The 21,626-nt window shown below is 41.5% G+C and overlaps 2 protein-coding genes across 3 annotated transcripts; both read left to right on the top strand.

Annotated features, from left to right (window-relative positions):
- The first annotated feature begins 2,510 nt into the window (after nucleotides 1-2,510).
- On the top strand, nucleotides 2,511-11,767 carry LOC135261226 (NXPE family member 4-like). Of its 2 annotated transcripts, XM_064347305.1 has the most exons (6): nucleotides 2,511-2,680; nucleotides 3,254-3,412; nucleotides 4,718-5,367; nucleotides 6,556-6,614; nucleotides 7,577-7,795; nucleotides 10,890-11,767. In XM_064347305.1, the coding sequence occupies exons 1-6, from the start codon at nucleotides 2,663-2,665 to the stop codon at nucleotides 11,429-11,431; spliced, it is 1,647 nt and encodes a 548-aa protein (XP_064203375.1). In that variant the 5' UTR covers nucleotides 2,511-2,662; the 3' UTR covers nucleotides 11,432-11,767. The 2 variants fall into 2 exon arrangements, with proteins under 2 accessions (XP_064203375.1, XP_064203376.1); XM_064347306.1 differs by lacking the exons at nucleotides 2,511-2,680; nucleotides 3,254-3,412 and having other exon boundaries at nucleotides 4,745-5,367.
- Nucleotides 11,768-13,482: 1,715 nt separating this feature from the next.
- On the top strand, nucleotides 13,483-18,141 carry LOC135261227 (zinc finger protein 706-like). Its single transcript, XM_064347307.1, has 4 exons — nucleotides 13,483-13,614; nucleotides 14,258-14,398; nucleotides 16,130-16,258; nucleotides 16,585-18,141. The coding sequence occupies exons 2-3, from the start codon at nucleotides 14,264-14,266 to the stop codon at nucleotides 16,223-16,225; spliced, it is 231 nt and encodes a 76-aa protein (XP_064203377.1). The 5' UTR covers nucleotides 13,483-13,614; nucleotides 14,258-14,263; the 3' UTR covers nucleotides 16,226-16,258; nucleotides 16,585-18,141.
- The last annotated feature ends 3,485 nt before the right edge of the window (nucleotides 18,142-21,626 follow it).

Genomic DNA, 21,626 nt, shown 5'->3' with positions numbered 1-21,626 from the left:
TGTTGAGTCCGCTCCGTGTTTGTCTTGTGCCCAGTCCTGTGTTGTGTGTGTGTGTGTGTGTGTGTGTGTCTGTGTTATGTTGGGTCTTGGTGTTGTCCGTTCCTGTCTTGAGTCTTGTCCCTTCCTGTCATAAGTCCAGTCCAGTGTTCAGTCTTGAGTCTTTACCCAGTCCAGTGTTCTGTCTCGTCTCGTCTCGTCATGTACCAGTCCGGTGTTTGTCGCGTTGTTCCTGTCCAGTGTTTCTGTCTAGTCACGTCCCAGTCCAGTCTTGTGTGTCTACCGCGCCCCAGTTTCTGTTCCTGAGTCCGGTCCCTGAGGTTCCTGTTCCTGAGTCCGGTCCCTGAGGTTCCGGTTCCTGAGTCTGGTCCCTGAGGTTCCTGTTCCTTAGTCCGGTCCCTGAGGTTCCTGTTCCTGAGTCCGGTCCCTGAGGTTCCGGTTCCTGAGTCTGGTCCCTGAGGTTCCTGTTCCTTAGTCCGGTCCCTGAGGTTCCTGTTCCTTAGTCCAGTCCCTGAGTTTCCTGTTCCTGAGTCCGGTCCCTGAGTTTCCTGTTCCTGAGTCCGGTCCCTGAGTTTCCGGTTCCTGAGTCCGGTCCCGAGTTTCCTGTTCCCGAGTCCTGTCCCGAGTTCCAGCCCTGAGTCCTGTCCAGCCCTGAGTCCTGTCCCGAGTTCCAGCCCTGAGTCCTGTCCAGCCCTGAGTCCTGTCCCGAGTTCCAGCCCTGAGTCCTGTCCAGCCGTGAGTCCTGTCCCGAGTTCCAGCCCTGAGTCCTGTTTCTGTCTAGTGCAGTCCTGAGTCCGGTTCCCCCGTCTATGCTCCTGTCCCGAGTTCTGTTCCCTGCTCCCACCCTCTAGTTCACCCCCTCCCAAGGTCAGCCTCCTGGGACATCAGGAGCCGTCCCTTGGGGGGGGGGGGGGTACTGTCAGGGTTCTGTGTCTTCCCCCTGTATTTCCTGGTTGGGCCGCCAGATGGCAGCACCTCTGCTTTGTGCCTTGGTTAATTGTTTTATTGGTTTCAATTATCCCATTATTGGTTGCTTATTGTCTCGTGTTCCCTTCCCTCTCTGTGGCCTGATTGTTCATTGTGCCCTCCTGTGTCTCATCTGCGTCGTGTCTATTTAAGTCTCCCTTTTCCCTGACTCAGGTGCTGGATCCTTGCCTTTTGTTGCTTGCTTGTTGCCTGTTCCTTGCTTGCCTTATGCTTGCTTCTTGTCTGTTCCTTGCCTGCCCGTTGCCTGTTGCCCGTTCCTTGCCTGCTCGTTGCCTGTTGCCTGTTCCTTGCAGCACTGTTCTCTATGTTTTTTGGGACTTTCGTATTTTTTGTTTTCCCGCGTTTTTTGAGGATTTTCTTTGTGTTTGTTATAACCGCCCTGCAAGGCTTTCTGTTCCCTTTGTTCCCCGTTATTTAAGTAAAGTCTTTGTTCTTTCGACTTTTGGAGTTTCCTGTTTTTTTCCCTGCACTCTGCGCTTGGGTCCATTCCCGCGCCCCCCCTGACAGTAAACATATAACAGCAAAAATGCGCATTGTTTGTTATAGCAATTCAGAGGTGGTATAACTTTAACAGCTGCTGTATATTTATAAAGATGGGGAAGTCATGTTTTTTTGGTCCCGTAGTATCCAGTCCCCACTAGAACACAAGCTAGGAAACCGTAACTTTTTAAGGAATGCTAATTTTTAAAAAATGATGTCTGATTTGGTTTATTGCAACAACAAAAATACCCGAAAATTACATCCAGAACAGTTTTTTTATTTTTCATTTAGCTCGCTCAAAAACAATTTTTTGGAAATATTTCCCGAAAAGGCTCCGTTCCTTTGGGAGGTGGTAAAGGACTGAATTGTTCATGTACAAACCTGAATTGGATACGGTAGGCGCAATGTAGGCCCTACATTACTATTGATCGTGTTACCTGTATCAAGCGTTACATTTATGGTGTCTCTCCCCTACGTTATTGAAAGGAAAGAATATTTTTAAATCTTTTAAAAACACACGACTCCTTCATCTTAAGGAACAGTTGCCTGTTGGAGAAGTTGAGAGATGCTGACTCTGGAGCTGATTGTCTATTGGGTTTAAAATTGGGTGTTAAAATTCTAAGGTGACAGTGCCTATCCACTGTATCAATGGATCCTGACGCCTGTTCGTAACCAACTTCACCAGCGATGGAGCGGTTCAACAATGCTTCTTTCCTGCTATAGGCTACGCAAAACGTATACCGGAGTTCTTTTAGATGAATTCGCTGCGGCTGTGCTCATTCACATACCCCGCTAAACTGAAAACATGCGGCGATGCATAATTTTATGGTACTGACAGTAATTTGTTTTTGTTTTTTGTTCTGTACCTACTGAATAAATGCGTGTGGTTTAGCCTATCCTCCTTCCATTGTATGAACCAGTCCCGGGAGTGCCATGAATGCCTACCAAATTATCTTGATCATTATGATGCTGGAAGACACCTTGGTGGTTCTGCCCTTTAGGCGTAGACACGTCGGACTTGTTTGATTAGAGCAAATATAACGCGTTTCAGACACTGAAGCCCCACTTCACACTGGTTTACCGTAAGCTTTATAGAATCACACAATATTGGTCGATTTCATTGTGCTATAGTCTAATTCTATTATTATTTTAAGTGCAAAACGCCATTCTATTTAAGATTTATTGATTTATCAAATCCATGGAAAGGCTGGGGGATGTGAGTACTCCTGTATTATATTTCTTTTTTGCGTGAAGTTTTTAGGTTTCCACAGAAATCATTTCTTAATTGTTTCTCATGGGCAGAATACTAAAGAAAAGTAAACATTAGTGTTCGCATGTTGGAACATGGTGTGATCTAGACAAGTTTCATCTTTCAGTAAGCTAACCAAACAATTATTATTTGCTTAATACTATTGATATACAGTACGGATTTTTTTTTTTTTGGCTAATGCTTTCAACGTAGTGTTATTATTGCTACTATTATTTAATTGCTATTATGAAAACATTAAATTAAACCTTATCACATTATAATATCGTCTTTATTTTATTTTTGCACTTTTACTTTATTATATCAGCCGAGTGTGCTAGTAAACCATATTCTTTTCTCTCAGTCTTCTTACACTTCGTTTGTAATTTAATTAGTTATGACAGTCTTGAAAACTGACTTGATACTTCTGAGCCTTGGCACAGATTTTCGTTTTGCTGATTCACCATAATTACAGAGACAGTATATCAGACCATAGAGACTATATTTCCAGCTGTAAGTGTGTTTTATTCATTTGTCTTACAGAACACAGCATACCTTCCATCAGCTGTTGGGCTTTGTTGTGGAACATGGGGATGCAAATATTCAAGAAATAATGTTACATTTTTAATATTAATGACTCTGTGCACCCTAGGTTTCGTCTTTATGTATTTTCCCATACAAAGCAAATGGACATCAATATGGGTAACAGCAATTTCATTTCTCATTAATTTATGGTGGCACTTCATTCTCACTGTAAGGATTTCAGAATTCAAGTATCAGAATTTAAAGAACATTTTGTGCTAGTTATTTTTTCCATCATAGTCACCACAAAATGATGCTCTTGAGCTATTGGGGGCCCTAAGATTTTGTGCCCTCCCCGAAAATAATAGAGGGGTGAATGTGATCACAGACCTGGATTGGGGGGGGGGGATTGGGGGTTAGGGTTATTGGGGAGTGCAAATTGTGATCATGTGCAATATCTCTTTCAGGGGAGCTCAGCTCCCCGTGGCTTCCCTGTATTTCGAACAGTCCTCATGAGCCAAGGGGTCCTTTTGAGAGAGGTGGGGCGCTATGCAGAGTGCATATCTTACATATACGATTGGGCGGCCCTGTCACCACATGTCTTGTAATGATTTGTATATAAATACACAGTACCAGCCCTAGCCATTGGGGGTCCTAAGCAGGATTTGAATTAGGGGCCCCCAACCCGCCGACCCCCTAAATTATATATGTAATTCCTAATAGTTAGTGGGGCCCCTGGAATTTGTGGGATCTTAAGCAGCCACTTATGTCACATATTGGATCACGCCAGCTGGGTAAATACATGATGCTACTAAAATCATAAAGGTTCACACTGAAAGCCTATTACATAGATGAGGGCCAATTATTCCAAAGTAGGTTGCCATCAGTACAATTGTGTTTTTCTGTCAGCAAACATTTGATTGAAATTCTTCCAATGTAAAATATCCATCATCTGTTTGATGTCTTGTGATTGTTTAATCAATGTCCTTAAATAATCCATTTGCAAGAGAATATGTTAAATCTGCTTTACAACAGTTTTATAACTGGTTGTGTGGGGAAAATTTTTTAAATATAAATTCTGCTGATTTTCACACTATGCAAGTGAAGGTAGGAAGGAGGCCATAACCATAAATAGAGCTGTGTTCCTAATTTTCCAATAGAGGGCACTGTTGACTGCATACACCATGAATTGATTTAAAGTGAAATGATGTCATTACATGAGACGATATTATCCATTGAACCAAATGGAGAAATGCACGAGGATGCTTTTTATTTATTTTCCTAATGACTAATGCTTTCACTTTGAAAAGAGTCAAAGGAATGTTGAAGATGATTTTTACATTTAGGTTTTGGAAAGGAGTAGGGGTTGGGGATTAGATTTATATGTTCCTTTGAACATTATTCTCTGCTCTGAGCATCCAACACAGTACAATCTCAAAAGGCTTTTCAGGTCCAGATGTTCATGAATGAAATCTTCCATTACAGGAGCAACGTAAAACCCCTCACAAAGAAATGACCGTAGATGAAGTAATACTCTCACTATTGTGGGCTCCCGCGGCTCCCAACATCACCTCGTTCAAGAACTCTTCCAGTGCTCGGCACAGTGCGGTCATGCTAGAGCAGCCTAGGGCCCAGTACTGTGTGGGGGATACACTGAACGTGATGGTCGATATGAGCAACTATGCAGGGCATCCAAAAGCCTATGGCGGAGACTTCATCGTAGCCCGGATCCACTCTCCGAAGCTCCAGGCTTGTGCATCAGGAGACGTTACTGACCTCCTCAACGGCTCCTACCGCGTGCGCTTCCGCTTGTTTTGGCCCGGAGAGGTGCACGTCTCTGTGCGTCTGATCCACTCCGCTGAGGCAGTTAGCGTCCTCCAGAGAAACTGGATGCAGGACTATGGTAAGGCTATGCACATAGGAACCTTTATCAGCGGGGAAAAAAAGGAGAAGTCTCAGTGCGCCCTCCGGCTGGGCTCAGACAGACCCCTGTGTGAGTACAGGAAGAAGGAGGATGGAGAATACTATGCCTGCTACAAGCCCCAGACACTTCCCTGCAACTCTCTGACCCTCATGACGTCCACCAAACCCCGAGCCCCTCATCTCACAATGAAGGAAGTTCAGCTGTTAGCCAGGTAAGTCATCCGCTACTTAAAATGATCCATTTCTGCTGGTCTAATGCTACCCAATATCAATCAATCATCAGTCAATCAAACTTTATTCATAAAGCACATTTCCGACAGCGGGTGCAACTCAATGTGCTGTACATAAAAAGACAGAAACAGACAGGGTGATTGAAGGATATAAGAAAAAAACATTTAAGACAATATGGTTGTTTACACTGCAGCTGATGCAGTCCTTATTAGCCTGCTTCTGAAACAGGATTAGAGTTTATCTTGTTTTGTATTAACCAAAGTCTTATTTCATGCTGAGAAATATTTGTTCAGTTTTTGTGAGTTATGAGTTATATCCCAAAACTTGTGTTTTTGGTGTGTCTGATTTGGAGGGATCACAACAAACAATGGTACATTATTGTACAATTGTGCAATATTGATGGTTGTACATTCAGATGTACATTCCAACACATAAAATGGGAGGTAAATGGCATTTCATTTCACAGGATCGATTTGTGTTTTAAAAAAATCTATTTTACTTGAATTGTAACACAGTCTAAACCCTTATGCTTGATTGGCATTTGCTTTTAATTCTCTATTTTGTGTTGACCAATATAAATCAAATAAACAGAATACCTTATTAATCAACAGAAATGGTATTGGGTGCAGTTGAACTACAGGTGATGTGGGTGAGTCAAAATGAAGCTCCTGGCTGTCTGGGTAGTGTTGAGGTATAAGCACTCGCCTACCACCACAGAGACCCGGGTTAAATCCCCGGCAGCGGTACCTCCGGCTTGGACAGACGTTCCTACAAACACAATTAGCAGTGTTTGTGGGTGGGAAGCCGGTGAGGGTATGAGCCCTGATCGTTGCATTAGCGACTCCTACTGGTTGGTCGGGCGCCTGTTCAGCAGGGAGGGGATCTGGGGGAGAGAGCGTGAACCTCCGCAAGCGTTACGCTTTCCCGGTGAAACTCCTCGCTGTCAAGTGAAAAGAAGCGGCTGGCAACTCCACATGTATTGGAAGAGGAATGTGGTAGTCTACACCTTCCCCAGACCAACAGAGGATAGCGCATCGACCAGGACCATGATTCACACGGGGAATTGGTATAACGACTAAATTGGGAGAAAATGGGAGAAGAAAGAAAATTCTCCTGATATGAACATTTGTTTAACCGTCTAAATGTCATGTCATTATTGTATTTTGAAGGAAAAACACTGGAATAGAAATAAAAAACAGCTTCAGGCCTGTGACAGTCATCGGTTGTGGTATGTTCCTTTTTGGTTGTGCCTATCTGAAATTAAAATTTCATAAATTAAAAAAAAAACATTTTTTTAAATAAAAATGGACATAAGACCATTTCTATCTTACTGACAGTTTTCCTCAGAGAACTGTCAATTTCATTGGTTAGCAGCCATACTCCCTTGTAACTTTCTGTTAACATTTTGCTCAAGCCAAGGAGGGATGGGCTTGGTTAGTGCTTGGATGGGACATATGCAAAAATTGGTTGACCAGTAGTGGACAATACTACTGAGACAAAGTTAAGCCCATGTACCAATGAAATGGCAGGGACACTGTAGGAGCCACCTTTTTTCAGTGTAGATGTGAAACCTAAGTCTTGACTTCCTGTGGTTGCTAGACCTCTCTACACTTCTCACAAATAGTAGGGGTGTTCCCTGGTATGCTGGTACTATTCCATATCTGGATTCCTCAATCTGGACTGACTCTCTCTAACTGTAACTAGCTGAGTAGTTCCCTCCCTCCTTACCTTGACTGAAGTATGTGAGCTTTCATGCTTCATTCAAGGCGAGTGTATAATATGAGCATTTCTCAAAATGGCAGCCATTGGTGGTGGATGAGGTGATTTTCACTACTTCTCTGTGAAACGCTTTGAGATTGTGCTGCATGAGTGTGATCAATGCTTGAAATTTAATCTATGACATATGCAAGCCAATACTGATGTTTTAGGACTCATAATGGGAACAATGTTTTAGGACTCACAATGGGATATAGGTGGTGTTAACTGCTAAGATCATATTTGTGTAGAACGTTCCAATTACAGCTATGCCATTCTTTTAAAACCATATGATTTGTAACCAAATGACTCATGTCTTTGAGACTGTCCAAAGAAAACATGTAGTAATGTCATAAAACATTGTGGAGGCGATTAGCAGGTCTTTCAAATGTGTTTTAATGATCTCTTTTCTTTCTGTCTTTTCCAATCTTTCAGGTGCAGACCAAAGACCAACTGAAAAATGCGTGGCAGGAATGAATTCCCTTTTTCCTGGGGGATATTTCTATTCAAACAGGTGGTCTTCTTCCTCCTGTCAGGCAGGCCCCTTCCTCAGTGAAGATGCCATTACCAGATGTTTAAAGGGAAAGACTATCTACCTATTGGGTGACTCCACTGTACGCCAGTGGATAGAGTATTTGGAAAAAAAGCTGAAAGGTAATGACTTTGACAACTCAAAGGGGAAAATTCAACAGCTTGGCTTTACACTTGCTAAAGGCAAGAATACACTGTATGTTACCGCCATTATCCTAAAGCACAATTTTTATGGCAAGGTTCTAAATCATTACTGTGATCCCAACAGTTATTATACAAAGGTATAATAACTCCTTCAATAATAGTATGACGATAATATCTATGGTTACAACACTCCACATAAAAACTGTGCCCTGTTGGTTTCTACTGAAAAAAGAATTTAGCATTGGCTGTTTACATATCCAAATCATCTAACGTGGTGATTTTAATACTACTTTGAATCGCTGTGACCGCCTACTCTCTAAAAAACCAGCCCGTCAGCCGTAACTTAAATAATCTTTTGAGTCTGAAATAGTGGAGATTCACTCTCCACTAACCAACCACAAAGCTAGGCGCTAGCTGGCTAGGCGCTGCAATGGCCCAGATACAGCTAAGCAGAAAGATAAGCCAACAGGGCATGTGCAAGTACTAGAGTAACCTTGGAATTGCTTTCCTTCATGGCGTCAACTGAAGTTTGCCAAAGGGATGAAGAGTGACATGGAATTGGCTTGTTTTATGTTGGACCTGTAAGTAACGTTACCTCTAGCTATCGAGCTAAAGTTGCCAGACATCCGGTTGTTAACCGGAATGTCCTTTTTTCAAATTATTTGTACATGTCCGGTTTGTAGTCCCGACCACACAATGTAATGTCTGGTTCAAGTAATTGATGACAGGTAGTTTCTAATCAATTTGCATGTAAGTGACTCGATCAGGTACTCGAGTGGGTGCGGTTGAAGACGTACAAGGAGGCTTCTTTGATTTAAACACAGGCTAAAAAATCCTGCATAGTATACCTTCAAGGAACAAATCAAAGGATTCATTGAACACAATTGGATAAAATCCTCTATCCTTAACTCACACTTAAATTATAGAGACACACTCGCGCTTCAGCCAGCTTGTTCAGAATCCCAGTGCTCTCTGGAATAGACATACAGATCAGCAAAGACCCTCTGGGTAACTTCACTTCAAAGGACTTACCCGGAGAAAGGCACTGGAGCACACGGATCTTTATTTATTGCGCAAACACGACCGGGTAAGTCCTTTGAAGTGAAGTTACCTAGAGTGTCTTTGCTCGTACTTAAGTAATTTGGAGCTCTTCACATATTAAATGGGGGATAGGCCTTAGAGAGTTTGATTGCAGCTAAGCAAAGATAAGAAAGCACACAGAAGAAAAAGTCATAACAGATATTAGAACTCTATTTCAAAAGTCAACTGATTGTTTAACAGAAAAGGAAAAAATGAAAATTTTTAGACCAATTTCAGTCTAAAATAAATTAGATATATAAAAAGAAGGCACATTTTGCCTTCACAAGATCAAGAAAAAATGGATAGAGAAAGGTGAGCAAAATTCCTCTTACTTTTTTATAGATAAGAAAAAATTAAATTTCAAAACTCTAAACATTATTGGAGAATTAAGGACCTCAATAAAATATCTTTCCACTATTCTGTTTCTTTTTTACTCTTTGGTATCCCCATGTAGAAATGTAGAATTACAGCAGTAATTCATGGCACCATAATATTTGGTACATATTGATGTTATGGATATGAATGTGGTCATCTTTTGTACTCTTTCACATATCATTTGCATGCAATAGCGTATACTTGCTGTTTGAAGTCAGTGACCCATAGACATTACTAGTTGCTGAGTATGCCTTCTGATGATGCTCTGTTAGCCCTGTACTGCAGTCATTTTCAGCTCCTGCTTCTTTCAGGGGCTAGTCACCTTACGTTCCCTCTTCAGCATAAGAAATTAATGTTCTATTAAATTTAGGTCTGGTGAATGATTTGGCCAGTCAAGAATTTTCCAGTCAGATTTTGGCTTTGAAAAACTAATTTGTTGCCTTAAATCCAGAGATGTAATTATTAATTAATATCTTTAATAATAATATCCAAATTAAATCAAATAGATATATTTTATATGTTGGATAAGTGAGAAGTTTTAACTGTTGATGCACTTGTGTTCAGTATTCAGAGTGCTGGAAAGTAAAATGAGGGTGGTAACTGGTTACAATCGCTGGATTCAGAACATAAATCTTTTACTCAATCCTCACTGAGCTGACAATCTTTTAGGTACTTCTTAGCAAACTGTAGCCGGGCCATCCTGTTTTGCGGCCAATTAGTGGTTTGCATCGTGCAGCATAGCCTTTGTAAAGGCTGTTTGTAAAGTCTTCTGCCGACAGTAGTCACTGACTCATCCACGCCAGCCTCCTGAAGGGTGTTTCTGATCTGTTGGACAGGTGCTTTGGGGTTTTTCTTCATTATGGTGATGATTCTTCGGTCATTAGCTGCAGAGGCCTTCCTTAGCATACCAGGCTCTTTGTAATTACTGACCTCACCAGTGCTCTCCTTCTTCTTAATGATGTTCCAAACAGGTTTGGTTAGCCTAAGGTTTGACCTACTATGTCTTTGGCCTGTTTCTTTTATTATTATTTTCACATAATGGCTTCCTTGGCTATCGTTGGCACAACTCTGATCCTCCTGTTGGCAAATGCCAATTACAGATTCCAAAGGCAATCAAAAGTCTAGAATCAAGACTAGAAGCTGAAAGCTCTCTTATACATGCACGAAGGAAGCAACTGAACACACCTGACTCATCAGGAACACCCATGAAGCCATTTGTCCCAAAACATTATGGTGTCCTGAAATGGGGAGACTATTACATTACATTGCAGGCATTTTGCAGATGTGCTTATCCAGGGCGACTTACACAAATTTTAGATTACAAATCTAAAATTGTGTACAGAGCTAAATCAAGAAAGAAATGTCCCAAACATTTTGGAGCTTGCTGTATATTCTGGTTTTCCTTGATTGTACAGCAAGTTCAGGCCTCCTAATTTGGACTCTGCAGGCAGAGTGGCATGTGTTATAGCACGAGTCCTTCGTGCAGTGACCACCTGCAAGTCCAGAACTGAATTGTTCTGAATGGGTTTAGATTTCCATTTCCAACCGTGAAAAGCACAGTTCGCCACTGTGTCAAAAAGTTACTAACATTTGTCCCATTTGTTTATTGTTTCCTCAGATCTGAGAATTGTGAAAGGGAATCGTTTGCACTCATTTTTGGCTGTTGATGTCCATAACAACATCACTGTTCGGTGGATAAAGCAGTCTCATCCCTGGATTAGCTTTGCATCAGTCTACATAAAGGGATCAGTCACCATTCCTGAAGTCCTGGACAGCATAGCGGTTGGTTCCAGGCAAGAGGACGTGATAGTGGTCATTGCAATTGGCCAGCATTTCCGGGCTTACCCCCCAGAAGTCTTTATCCAAAGGCTACGAAGTATCCGCCGGGCGATTCTGCGTTTACACGCCCATAGTCCCCAGACAACTGTTGTTATAAAGCTGGAGAACAATAGGCAACTGCAGGAAAATGCTGCAATTTTCTACAGTGACTGGTATGGCCACATGCAGAACCTGGCTCAGAGAAAGGTGTTTGAGGACCTGAAAGTGGGTCTGGTAGATGCCTGGGACATGACTGTGGCCGCCAACACTTTTGCCATCCACCCTAATGGAGTAATTGTTTCTAATGAGGTGGCTCTCGCCCTGTCGTTCTCCTGTCATTAGGCATACATGCTCTCTGAATGGTTAATCTGTAATTGTATGTATTTACCTTTTTTGTAAATTGCATTTGGAGATATTTTGATAGTATGAGTATATAACTCCTGTGATCTGGCAGGTCTGAAAAAATGCCACTGAAAAAACTTACCTTTACAATTTATTGGCCTCTGCCTGTGTGCCGTGAAAGTGATTATTATGATTTCAAGATAAAAACAAGTTTCCTGGAGGATTAAAATGGATGGATAAAAATATAAATGTATTGTTTTTTTGTAACCTAGCAAAATTTTCAAGTGTCTGAATCCCTGTGCAAGGCGCTTTGCATGCAATGAATACATCTATTTCAGTGCATTTTTTAATTTGTAACTCATTTTGACCCATGATTTCCACCACTGTGGTGATTTTTGTTGTGATTTTCAGGTAAGACAGAGTGAGTTGTGTGGGAAAGACAGGCTGTATGTCCCTGAAGCAACATGGCCATAGTGTTAAGGGCAGGGGTAAGGGGAGACCCCAGAAGTCCACAGCTCAGACTTGTAGTTTACTCTTCCAGACACTATGGCCATGTTGCTTCAGGGACCTACAGCCACAGTTCAGGTTCGAGTAAAAATACGTCAGGAGAGTGCATCACTCAGGCCCGACTGCAGTAAAGTTGCCCATGGGTTCAAACTTCAAACGGGAGGGTCTGTTCAAATGGGAATTAAGCTTTTGTGTCAGTTTTGGAATAGCTAGGTATGACTTGATTACTGCAAGGGGAAAGAACTTAAAGTTATCAGGCTTCTGCAGAGCTTGATGATGACCCATTCACTTGAATCAGGTGTGTTGGAGCAGGGAAACATCTAAAACATGCAGGGCAGTGGGTCCCCAGGACCAGGGTTGAAAAACACTGCCATAGACCGTATAAAAGAGCCATGCCCACTCCTCCCCACACAGAAAAGAGTGCCACGCCCAGAAATGTCCCTATCACATTTTATAATAACAAATGGTGGTGAGTGAAACTATTACACTTCCAAGTGCTGTCACAACAAATTCCATCTCCCCTACAAATTTCATTCCCCTATTCCCTTCCGGGGTTATGTTTCCGGTTACATTCTCTTGTTGTGTAGTTTAGCATCAACTTGACCAGCTTGCCTGCATGGGTTACCAAGCGTTCTCTGCTGGTTGCTAATGACGCTATCTCAAACTACCAAGAATGTAAGGTGAAGGTGAGAAGGTGAAGACTGAAGCACCAGAGCTGAAGCCTATCAAGCCAGTTTCCCCCTGGCACATGGCCGGTGAGTGAAATTATTGATGAATCTCACACACATGCACACACATACACAAATTCAAACACACATATACAGACTTTTTCTGAAGTGAAAACTTAACTCCATACCTTAAGCGTAGACCTCTTTGGACCAGCGTCAAAGTCCATCAAGGGGAACAGCGTGATGGAATTCTTCTTCTTTGCAGTTTTTAGCGGTTGTAAAACCAACATTGGTGAACTACCACCAACTACTGGGTTGGAGTGTGCCCCAAAGACAGCTGTGACTACTCCCCAAATAATAATAATAATAATAATAATAACAATAATAATAATAAAGCTGTTATGTGATTTTAAACTACTAGCTAACAAGTTACTATATTGAAACTACAACGGTTGTTGCGTGCAGGTGGGCTAGTATGGCGGTTGACCTCATTTTCGGAAAAATGGATGAAAATTTGAGGAGGGCAACTGTAGCTCGAAAATGCAAACAAACTTCCTGGTTTTAGGACTACAAACGGTAACACTCTATCGGCTGCGATGTCTATAGACTATATTATATACTCTTAGGTATTGAGGAGTTGAGTCTCAAATCAGTAATGCAGTTGAGTCATATCATGATCGTAACTGATTTGTATGTAGTGTTAGGGTGCCTGAGTGCCTTTGGCTTGCAGCTCATTTTGCTTGTGCTGCCTGTGTCCGTGAGCATACAATGTTTTAGTACAGTGATAGCTGTTTCATTAATAAAGAAACGTAATATTGTATTATGACCCAATAATGCTTTGACTCATCGATCAATTTTGGTTTAGGTTATAAAATCACTTAAAATACGGGGTACAAATACCGTCTTTTATTTTGATAGTTTCCTTCTGTGTTGCAACCGGAAGTAGTGTTCCTTTTTGGCTTACTGTGGCTAGCGTCACATTCGAGTGGTAGAAAGAGCAACGCTGAGGTAACATAATTTACCGAAAGTGTGTTTAATTGTACAGCTTGGTACTTTTTAAATTACTTTAATATCGTGCAAAAGTTAGTCAGTCAGCCATGTGTATGAAGATGTATCTACTTAATTCGTTTTCACAGGCCTAATTTTAGCTTCTGGGTAGAGAGCTAGGAGGCTAACTAACGCCGGTGCAGTATGAGGTGGGATAAAGCCGACCATATTGTCAAGTGTTCCGCAGCGTTATGTTATCGCTAGGCCTCGTCCCGCCACACGCCGGGTTGTTAGCTAACTAAACAACGCAAACCCTTAATTGTGCAAACTGAGAAACGTGCTGTTACTGCTTTAGTAAAACCTCATCTCTAATAGCCGGCATGAATAGTTTTATTTCTTGTGCGTTCACTAGCAGCAGTCTTGAGACGAAATGGCTATCGTTAGCCAGCTAGCCAACCAGGGCTGTTGTTTCTCATTATTCTACATATTTATTTGCTGCTTTTTGCTAGTTAACGTTAACTATTTGAGTAACGTTAGCAAGCTACATGTTCATGTTGGGAAGAGGTTTCAATATATTTGGCAATGAGCGCTGCTGCTGAACAAACTTTGGATGTTAAGTTAGCTTATTTCAAGTTGAAGAAAACGATGATCTTTTTGATTACAGGAGGCCATGGCTCGCGGGCAGCAAAAGATTCAATCCCAACAGAAAAACGCCAAGAAAGCGGCCGAGAAGAAGAAACAGCAGGGAGCAGACCAGAAAACAGCGGCAAAAGCTGCACTGGTCTTTACCTGTCCTGTCTGTCGGGTATGTATGTATGTCTGTATGTGTTTGTGTGTGTGTTTGGTTGTTGGCAGTAAGTGTTTGTGTGTGTGGTTGGTTGTTGGCAGTAATTTATGCGTGGGTAATTTCTCTTAAATGTCACCGATTTTTTAATCGCTTTTTCGTCTGCCTCCTTGGATCCACTGATCTGTATACGAACTAGAAAGGAAACGTGGTCACGTAGTTCCGATGAACCCTACGAAGTCAGTCTAATTCACATTTCCGGATATTTAAACTAGACGTAGGGATCGCTTTTTCCGGTTATTGATTTCTGCTTATCTCTTAACAATGAACTACATAGTGGCTCTTAACAAGGGGACAGTTTTCTGTTCTCAACCTCAGCACCGGATGTAATGTCGCCCCCTACTTATATAAATGATATTCGCTCAAGAAGCAAGTTTCCCCATTGGGCTCCATTCATTTTTGACAGAAAAAATAAAATACTTTCACTCAATTATTGATGTTAACTCTGTGAATTATATTAGAAAGAAAAATCACTTTCTATTTTTCTGAGGTAAAATATTTATTCCTACCACACAGACAAATATATTATTTATTTATTTATTTATTTTAGCCTATGTCTGCTTTTCTCGCTGTACATGTGATTAAGCATGTGACCAAGGACACAACTGAGCATGTCTGTTGAGTGGAAAAATTGTACTGTCTGGTTCTGATGTTCTCCCTATAGGTTTCTATTGGTGTTGCTGTCTGTACATATTTATATACTGTAAGGTTCTTAGCGGAAAATGGCAGAGTTCAAAAGCAAAAAAAGCTTAAAGTGTTTCTTGCTGCTACAAGAAGGAAAAAAACAAGAGGAAACAAGCACCACCGGTAGTCTATGTATATATAAAATCTTAAAATGCTAGCTACTAATAACACAGTACTATGGCTAGGAATGGATGCCAGTGAAACTGACAGGTTCAGCTTGCTTTTAAATTAACCGTGGGCTGAAACTAATACAAAATGTAAAACCATTGTTTTACACACGCACGTATATTTATATGCCCAAGTATCATGAAAGTAAAGGAAATGTTACTTTTGACTCATTAAGTCATTACATATGATGAAACAAAATGATTCATTCACTAGGGAATGTGCCAAAAGATCATGCCTTTTCTACTTGGAAAAGTTTTTTGCTCCTTGGAAAAGTTACGTTACTGGAGTTTCTTGTGGTTAACCAGCACTGAGCGTACGCTTGGTTCCACGTGGTTTCAGGGCTGGGTCAGCAGCGCCTATTTTGGTGGTGAGCAACTTTATCTGTTTTGCTCAAATAATCCTCTATAGCGATAATGACAATGGAGGCATTTCACGAGCCTTGGGAATTAGGAGTTCCTCAGAGTTGAGGAATCTGGTATTGACCTATGGAAGCTTCAGTGTGTGAGATCTCTAAGGCCAAAGTCCTAGTGCCTGACCTAAGAGGGCAAGAACGTCAACTAGGGAGAAAAATGGTCATTGCTTACTTTTAGGCCTATACTTTTTATGACCGGTTTATGGCCTATTGCGTGTTTCCAGGGTTACAGGATTGGCTCACTGTAAGCAGACGTCGCTGGGGGCAGTGCTGTTGACGTCACTCTCCTTTCCTGTGGAATGTACAGAAATTTAGTTCTGTTGTCCCTACACCCCTGTGTAAATAGTGCTTGTATGTGGGTTTACTACCTGTGTATTTTGTGCTGGCTTTGTATTTGTGTCCTCTGTGCTGACTCTTTGTGTCTTTAGACTCAGATGCCAGACCCTAAGACGTTCAAACAGCACTTTGAGAGTAAGCACCCCAAATCCCCCATGCCCCCCGAGCTGGCTGACGTGCAGGCTTGAGGACTACTTGCGGATGGACTGACGACATGCGGGGTAAGATCAGGTTCATATCACTGTTGTCTAGAAGGACATGTAAAAACACTGTGGAGCCTGCATTACTGCACTTCATGGTCATAACCCTATAAACAGCAGGGTTTTTTCCAGTAGTGATTGTTACATCGGCTTGGGAATATCAGTTAAGAACATTCTAATCACATATTTGTGATTGAAAGGGTGATGTAATTCAGATGATACACTTTTTCACATTATGGTCCATGTTGACATGGTAGATCTTGTTGCCCTTCCTGTGTTTTGTGAATTGTAGCCATGGGGTTCATTTTGTATTTTACTATACCCTGCATAAATGTTGTGGTTCACAGACTGGGTTGTTGGGCACGTGATATGAAACCATGGACAGACGGATGGACTGACTGACCCGGCAGCCTGCTGCGTTTCACTGTAAAACCAGCGATGGAAGGGCAGAGGGTGGGGGTGGAGGTGGAGGGCAGCAGCAGCAGCAGCAGCAATAGCAACATTCGTAACTTTTTAACAGACTTTTTGCTTGTTTTGCATCTTTCCCCAGTGGTGCTGCTGTTCGATTCCACACACACACCTCATAATCTTTTGTGTGTTTACCCAGCTCAATAAGAGCACCAACATGTTCCCGTTGTTAACAGATGTGTGTGTGTGTGTGATAGAGAGATAGAGAGAGAGAGGATGGCAGCCGGAGGTATCCTTACACCTGCTAGGCAGGACAGAAGTGCAGTTCAGGAGCATGGCTGCTCAGGTCAGCTGGGTGTCAAGGCCCTGCTGTCAGTCTCCTTTTGAATGCAGAGTTCTTGAAATGATTGAGCCAATGGCATGACTTAAAAAGCCCCCTGTATTGTGGCAGGAAGACATGGAGCCATTGTTTATTTCTCTCACTCTCTCTCCATCCCTCTCTTCAAAACCAACATTTTCATCTAGGTCAGTAATCTCCCTGTTCATTTCAGAGCTCAGCTGGAGGGTTAAATGTACTAATTCTGAAATTATGTCTGCTCCTCACTGCCCAAAGAAGACTACTGTCAAGGTGTCAATCAAGAAAAATGCAAGATCACGGTCATGTCAGTCAGTTATAATTTCTCTGCACCCTTAAGTCAGTCTGCCTGTTTAAGGTGTTTTGTTTTATTCCCCTCATGTCAATAAATGCTGTAATATAAATAGACCATAGCCCTTCATTTCCCCACATAAAAGCTGAATCAAATGCACGTTCATATTCTTCTGTCCCGCTTGGTGGTAGAATGGGGTAGAGTAGGCAGAAAGTTTCCAATGCACCTGACACCGCAGTGCCCTTCGAGGGTCCCCGTGTGCTGCAGCTTCCTAAAGACATGCTGAAATTCCCCAGATCGCTTCTCTCCTTGCGCCGCTTCCATTTTCTTTCTGCACTGAAAGACTTTCCGCTGTGTTGCGTTTACACGCGCCCGTTCTGCACATGCGGCCTGGCGGCTGGGTCCCTGCCCGCGGCTCTGGCTGATAATCCGCCCGTTTGAGGTGGGAGTGACCTAAACCGAGGCCAAGCTAAACTCCGATCTTTGCTGTTACGCAGGCTGCATTTCTTTGCACATCGAAAAGAACCACAACAGGATTGGTCTGATGAGATCCAGTCACATGGGCAAAAAAACAACCAAAACATGGTTGTGGTCCTCTTATAATTTTTTATTTTCTTTAGTCAATGCAGCATGAAAATGCATTGCCAACCTGTCTTCTGTAACTGCCCATGAGTTTTTGGTTTTCTACTGACAGAAAATGGGGTGGGGGGGCACGCAAGGATACTTACAATCCTGTGTAATTTACCTTCTGTACATATCAACTGCATAAAAAAAAAAAAAAATCCTTGAAATTTTTTCATGGCTACTAACTTGTACTAGTTAAAGAAAAATAAAGTGAGTACAAAGTTGCTTGCAGTTTCCGGTGTACTTATTTGGTTGTCTTGTGTGCAGATAAATGTACAAGGCTTCCTCTTGCAGTACTGATCTATAGGCATTGGTAATACTCTCAGATATTTAAAAAGTCTACAACAGTAACAACTATGCATACTAAGAACATGGTTTATTACATGATGCATCATGAAAATCACCATGTAGAAATTACAGCACTATAAACGTCCCCCCATTTCAGGACATGTTTAGGACAAATGGCGTCGCACATGTTTCTGATTAGTTGCGTGTTCAATTGCTTCCTTAATGCAGGTATAAGAGAGATTTCAGTGTCTAATTTTGATTATAGGCTTTTGATTGTCTGTGGGGTCTTGTTATTGGCATTTGTCAACATAGGGACCAGAGTTGTGCCAATGAAAGTCAAAAGAATGCATTATGGTTGAGAAATAAGAAAACAGACATAGGCTAACCTAATTCCACTGTTTGAGATATCATTAAGCTCAGTATTAAGCTCCACTGTTCAGCTCAGTAATCGCACATGGCCTTACTGGCCAAGGAAGACTTCTACAATTGAAGACCAAAGAATTTTAACCATAATGAATAAAAACCCTGAAACACCCATCTGACAGATCAGAAACACTCTTCAGGCAGCAGTCATCGGTGTGTCAGTGAATACTGTCTACTGAAGACTTCACAAACAGAACTACAAGATGCAAATTAGTAGTTAGCCACAAAAACAGGATGGCCGGGTTGCAGGTTGCCAAGAAACACTGAAAAGAGCCTCCAGAGTTCTGGCCAAGGTCTTGTGGACAGATGAGACCAACATTCATTTGTATCAGAGTGAGGCAAGAGCAAAGTGTGGAAGCCAAAATGAATTGCCCAAGATCAAAAGCACCCCCCTATCATCCATGAAACGTGGTGGGAGTGTTATGGTTTGGGTATGTATGGAAGCCAGAGGTACTGACTCACTTGTCTTCAATGATGATATAACTGCTGATAGCAGCAGCAGCAGAATGAATGCTGAATTGTATGGAAGCATCTTTTCCACTCAAGTTCAAGCAAATGCCTCCAAACTCATTGGATGGCACTTCATTCTACAGCAAGACAATAATACAACTGTACTGCTAAAGCAACTAAAGAGCTTTTCAAAGCAAAAAACAAAAAAATTCTTGACTGGCCAAGTCAGATCTGAATCCATTACATTTATATGTGCCAAACATGCCTTGAAATGGGGGGATGGGATGGCTATGTATAAAAAGTGCCGTAATTTCTACATGGTGAAATCAAAGTATATAAAATACCCTTAAATAAGAGCTGAGAATGTGCACTTCACATACAAATTGTTTGATTATGAATCTAAAATTGTGGAGTACAGAGCCAAATCAATAAATGTTTCGTCCGAAACATTGTGGAGCTCACTTGTATATATACATATACACACAGTACAGGCCAAAAGTATTAGGCTGCCACCTGTACTTTTTAAAAAGAAATAGAAGAATTCAATTAATATATACACTTTTCTGAATAACAAACCAAAGTACAAACTTTGTTTTTCAATTTTTTTTCCCACAATAGCAGAAAAATATTTTTTATTAAAATGTTTCTAAATTATATAAATAAAATGACCTTAGATACGAATTTCCTCAAAATAGCCTCTTTTGACTTCATCCATCTATCTATCCATTCATTATTTATACCTGCTTATTCCTGGACACAGTTGCAGGAGGTTCTGGAGCCTATTCCAGCATGCATTGGGTGAGAGGCAGGAGTACACCCTGGACAGGTCATCAATCTATTGCTGGGCACACACACAATTCATTCGCCATTCACTCACACTTATGGGCAATTTAGAGTCACCAATTAGTCTACCTGCATGTCTTTGGACTGTGGGAGGAAAGCAGTGTACCTTGAGGAAACCCGCATGGACACGGGGAGAACATGCAAACTCCACTAAGAAAGGCCCAGGCCAAGATTGGAACACATGACCTTCTTGCTGTGAGGCGACAGTGCTACCAACTGGACCACCACACAGCCCTTCTTTGGATTCAATTGCAATAAATTAATTATTGGAATTTTTATCCAATAATTTTGCAAAGTGGGAGGTGGATGAAGCTGGAAGGGTAATTAATTTGAATGAATTATTATCTACCGTAAGTTTTTTGAAAATCTCCAGTAGCCTAATACCTTTAGCCTGTAGTGAAAGTAAAATAGATACTAAAGCTGCAATAAATATGGCAAAGCAGGAGTTAGGCTCCGACGTGCGGAGCCAAGTGTACATTGTGACAAGAAGTTTATTCCCAGTGGGAATTGCAAAGAAGCTTAAGATATTTTAACATGTAAAATATCCTGTGTTGTCTAGCAAGAAAAACTGTCTTACAGCTGCACCACAACTATAGGATGAACAAAATCCAACTAGAGAGAAACTAGTTCCTCGACTACAGTCAAACGGCAACTACGATCTGCTGGTCTAGAAGCCCTGGCTATGTGCTGTTAACAAGCAGAAAGGACTCCAGTGGGCCAAGCACCATCAACACAGGACCAAAAAGATTGAGAAAAGGCAAAAGAACATCCTTTTACACCAGCAGATCATAGTTGCCATTACACTGTAGTCAGGGGAACTGGTTTCTCTCTAGCTGCATTGAGTTCTTCCTGTAGTTGTGGCGCAATGGTGCAATGGTCTCCTTTGCTTGACACAGCAAGATATTTGTCTACTACCTCTTGATCTTCCTGGTCTTCTCCGATTAACATTACTGCCCATCGGCTGGACCCTTCTGAGTGTGTACTGAACATTGCACCTAGAAATCTTGCTTCTTTGCAATTTCTCATGGGAAATAACCTTGCCACAATATTATGTTAATTTGGCCCCACACATCTAAGCCTATCTTGCCTTGCAATATTTTTTGCAGCTTTTCTGCCTATTTTACGTACACTGCAGGCTAATGGTGTTAGGCTACCTGTGGTTTAAAAAAACATGAGGTAGGTAAGATTTCAGTCACTTTAACTACCCCTCCACCTCCCTCTCACCCCATTTGCAAAATGATTAGATATACTTTCAATAATTTGTTTAATTGCAATTAAAGCCAAATGAGGCTTTTTGAGGAAAGTCATGTCTAAGATTAAAACTCATATGTTTGTGTTATTGTAGATAGAAATGGAAAAGATGCCTACATTTTGGTTTGTTATTCAATAAATGTGTGTATATTAAATGAATTATTTTCTTCCTCTGGTTAAAAAAAAACCCACAGTTGGCCTGTACTTGATATTGGCCCAAACTGGGAGTGAGCAGCCCTGTTATTGGAGAGGTGCTAACCTGCATATTTTCCAGGTCCACGTTCCTGTTAGCCAAGTAAGCATTTAAACATGAGGTTTTGAAAGAACTGCAGGGCTGCACTGTCTATCAATTTTCTATTTATTAACTGATTGCGGTTACCATTTTGAATAAAATGCAATAAAGGAATAAAATGTGAGCATCATTTTCTAGCCTCCATTTTTGAGGCCGAAATGGC

This window comes from Anguilla rostrata, chromosome 8 (genome assembly GCF_018555375.3).
Source record: "Anguilla rostrata isolate EN2019 chromosome 8, ASM1855537v3, whole genome shotgun sequence".
Taxonomy (NCBI): Eukaryota; Metazoa; Chordata; class Actinopteri; order Anguilliformes; family Anguillidae; genus Anguilla; species Anguilla rostrata.
Note: the sequence above shows the minus strand (reverse complement) of the source record. Positions and strands in the feature narration are given on the sequence as shown.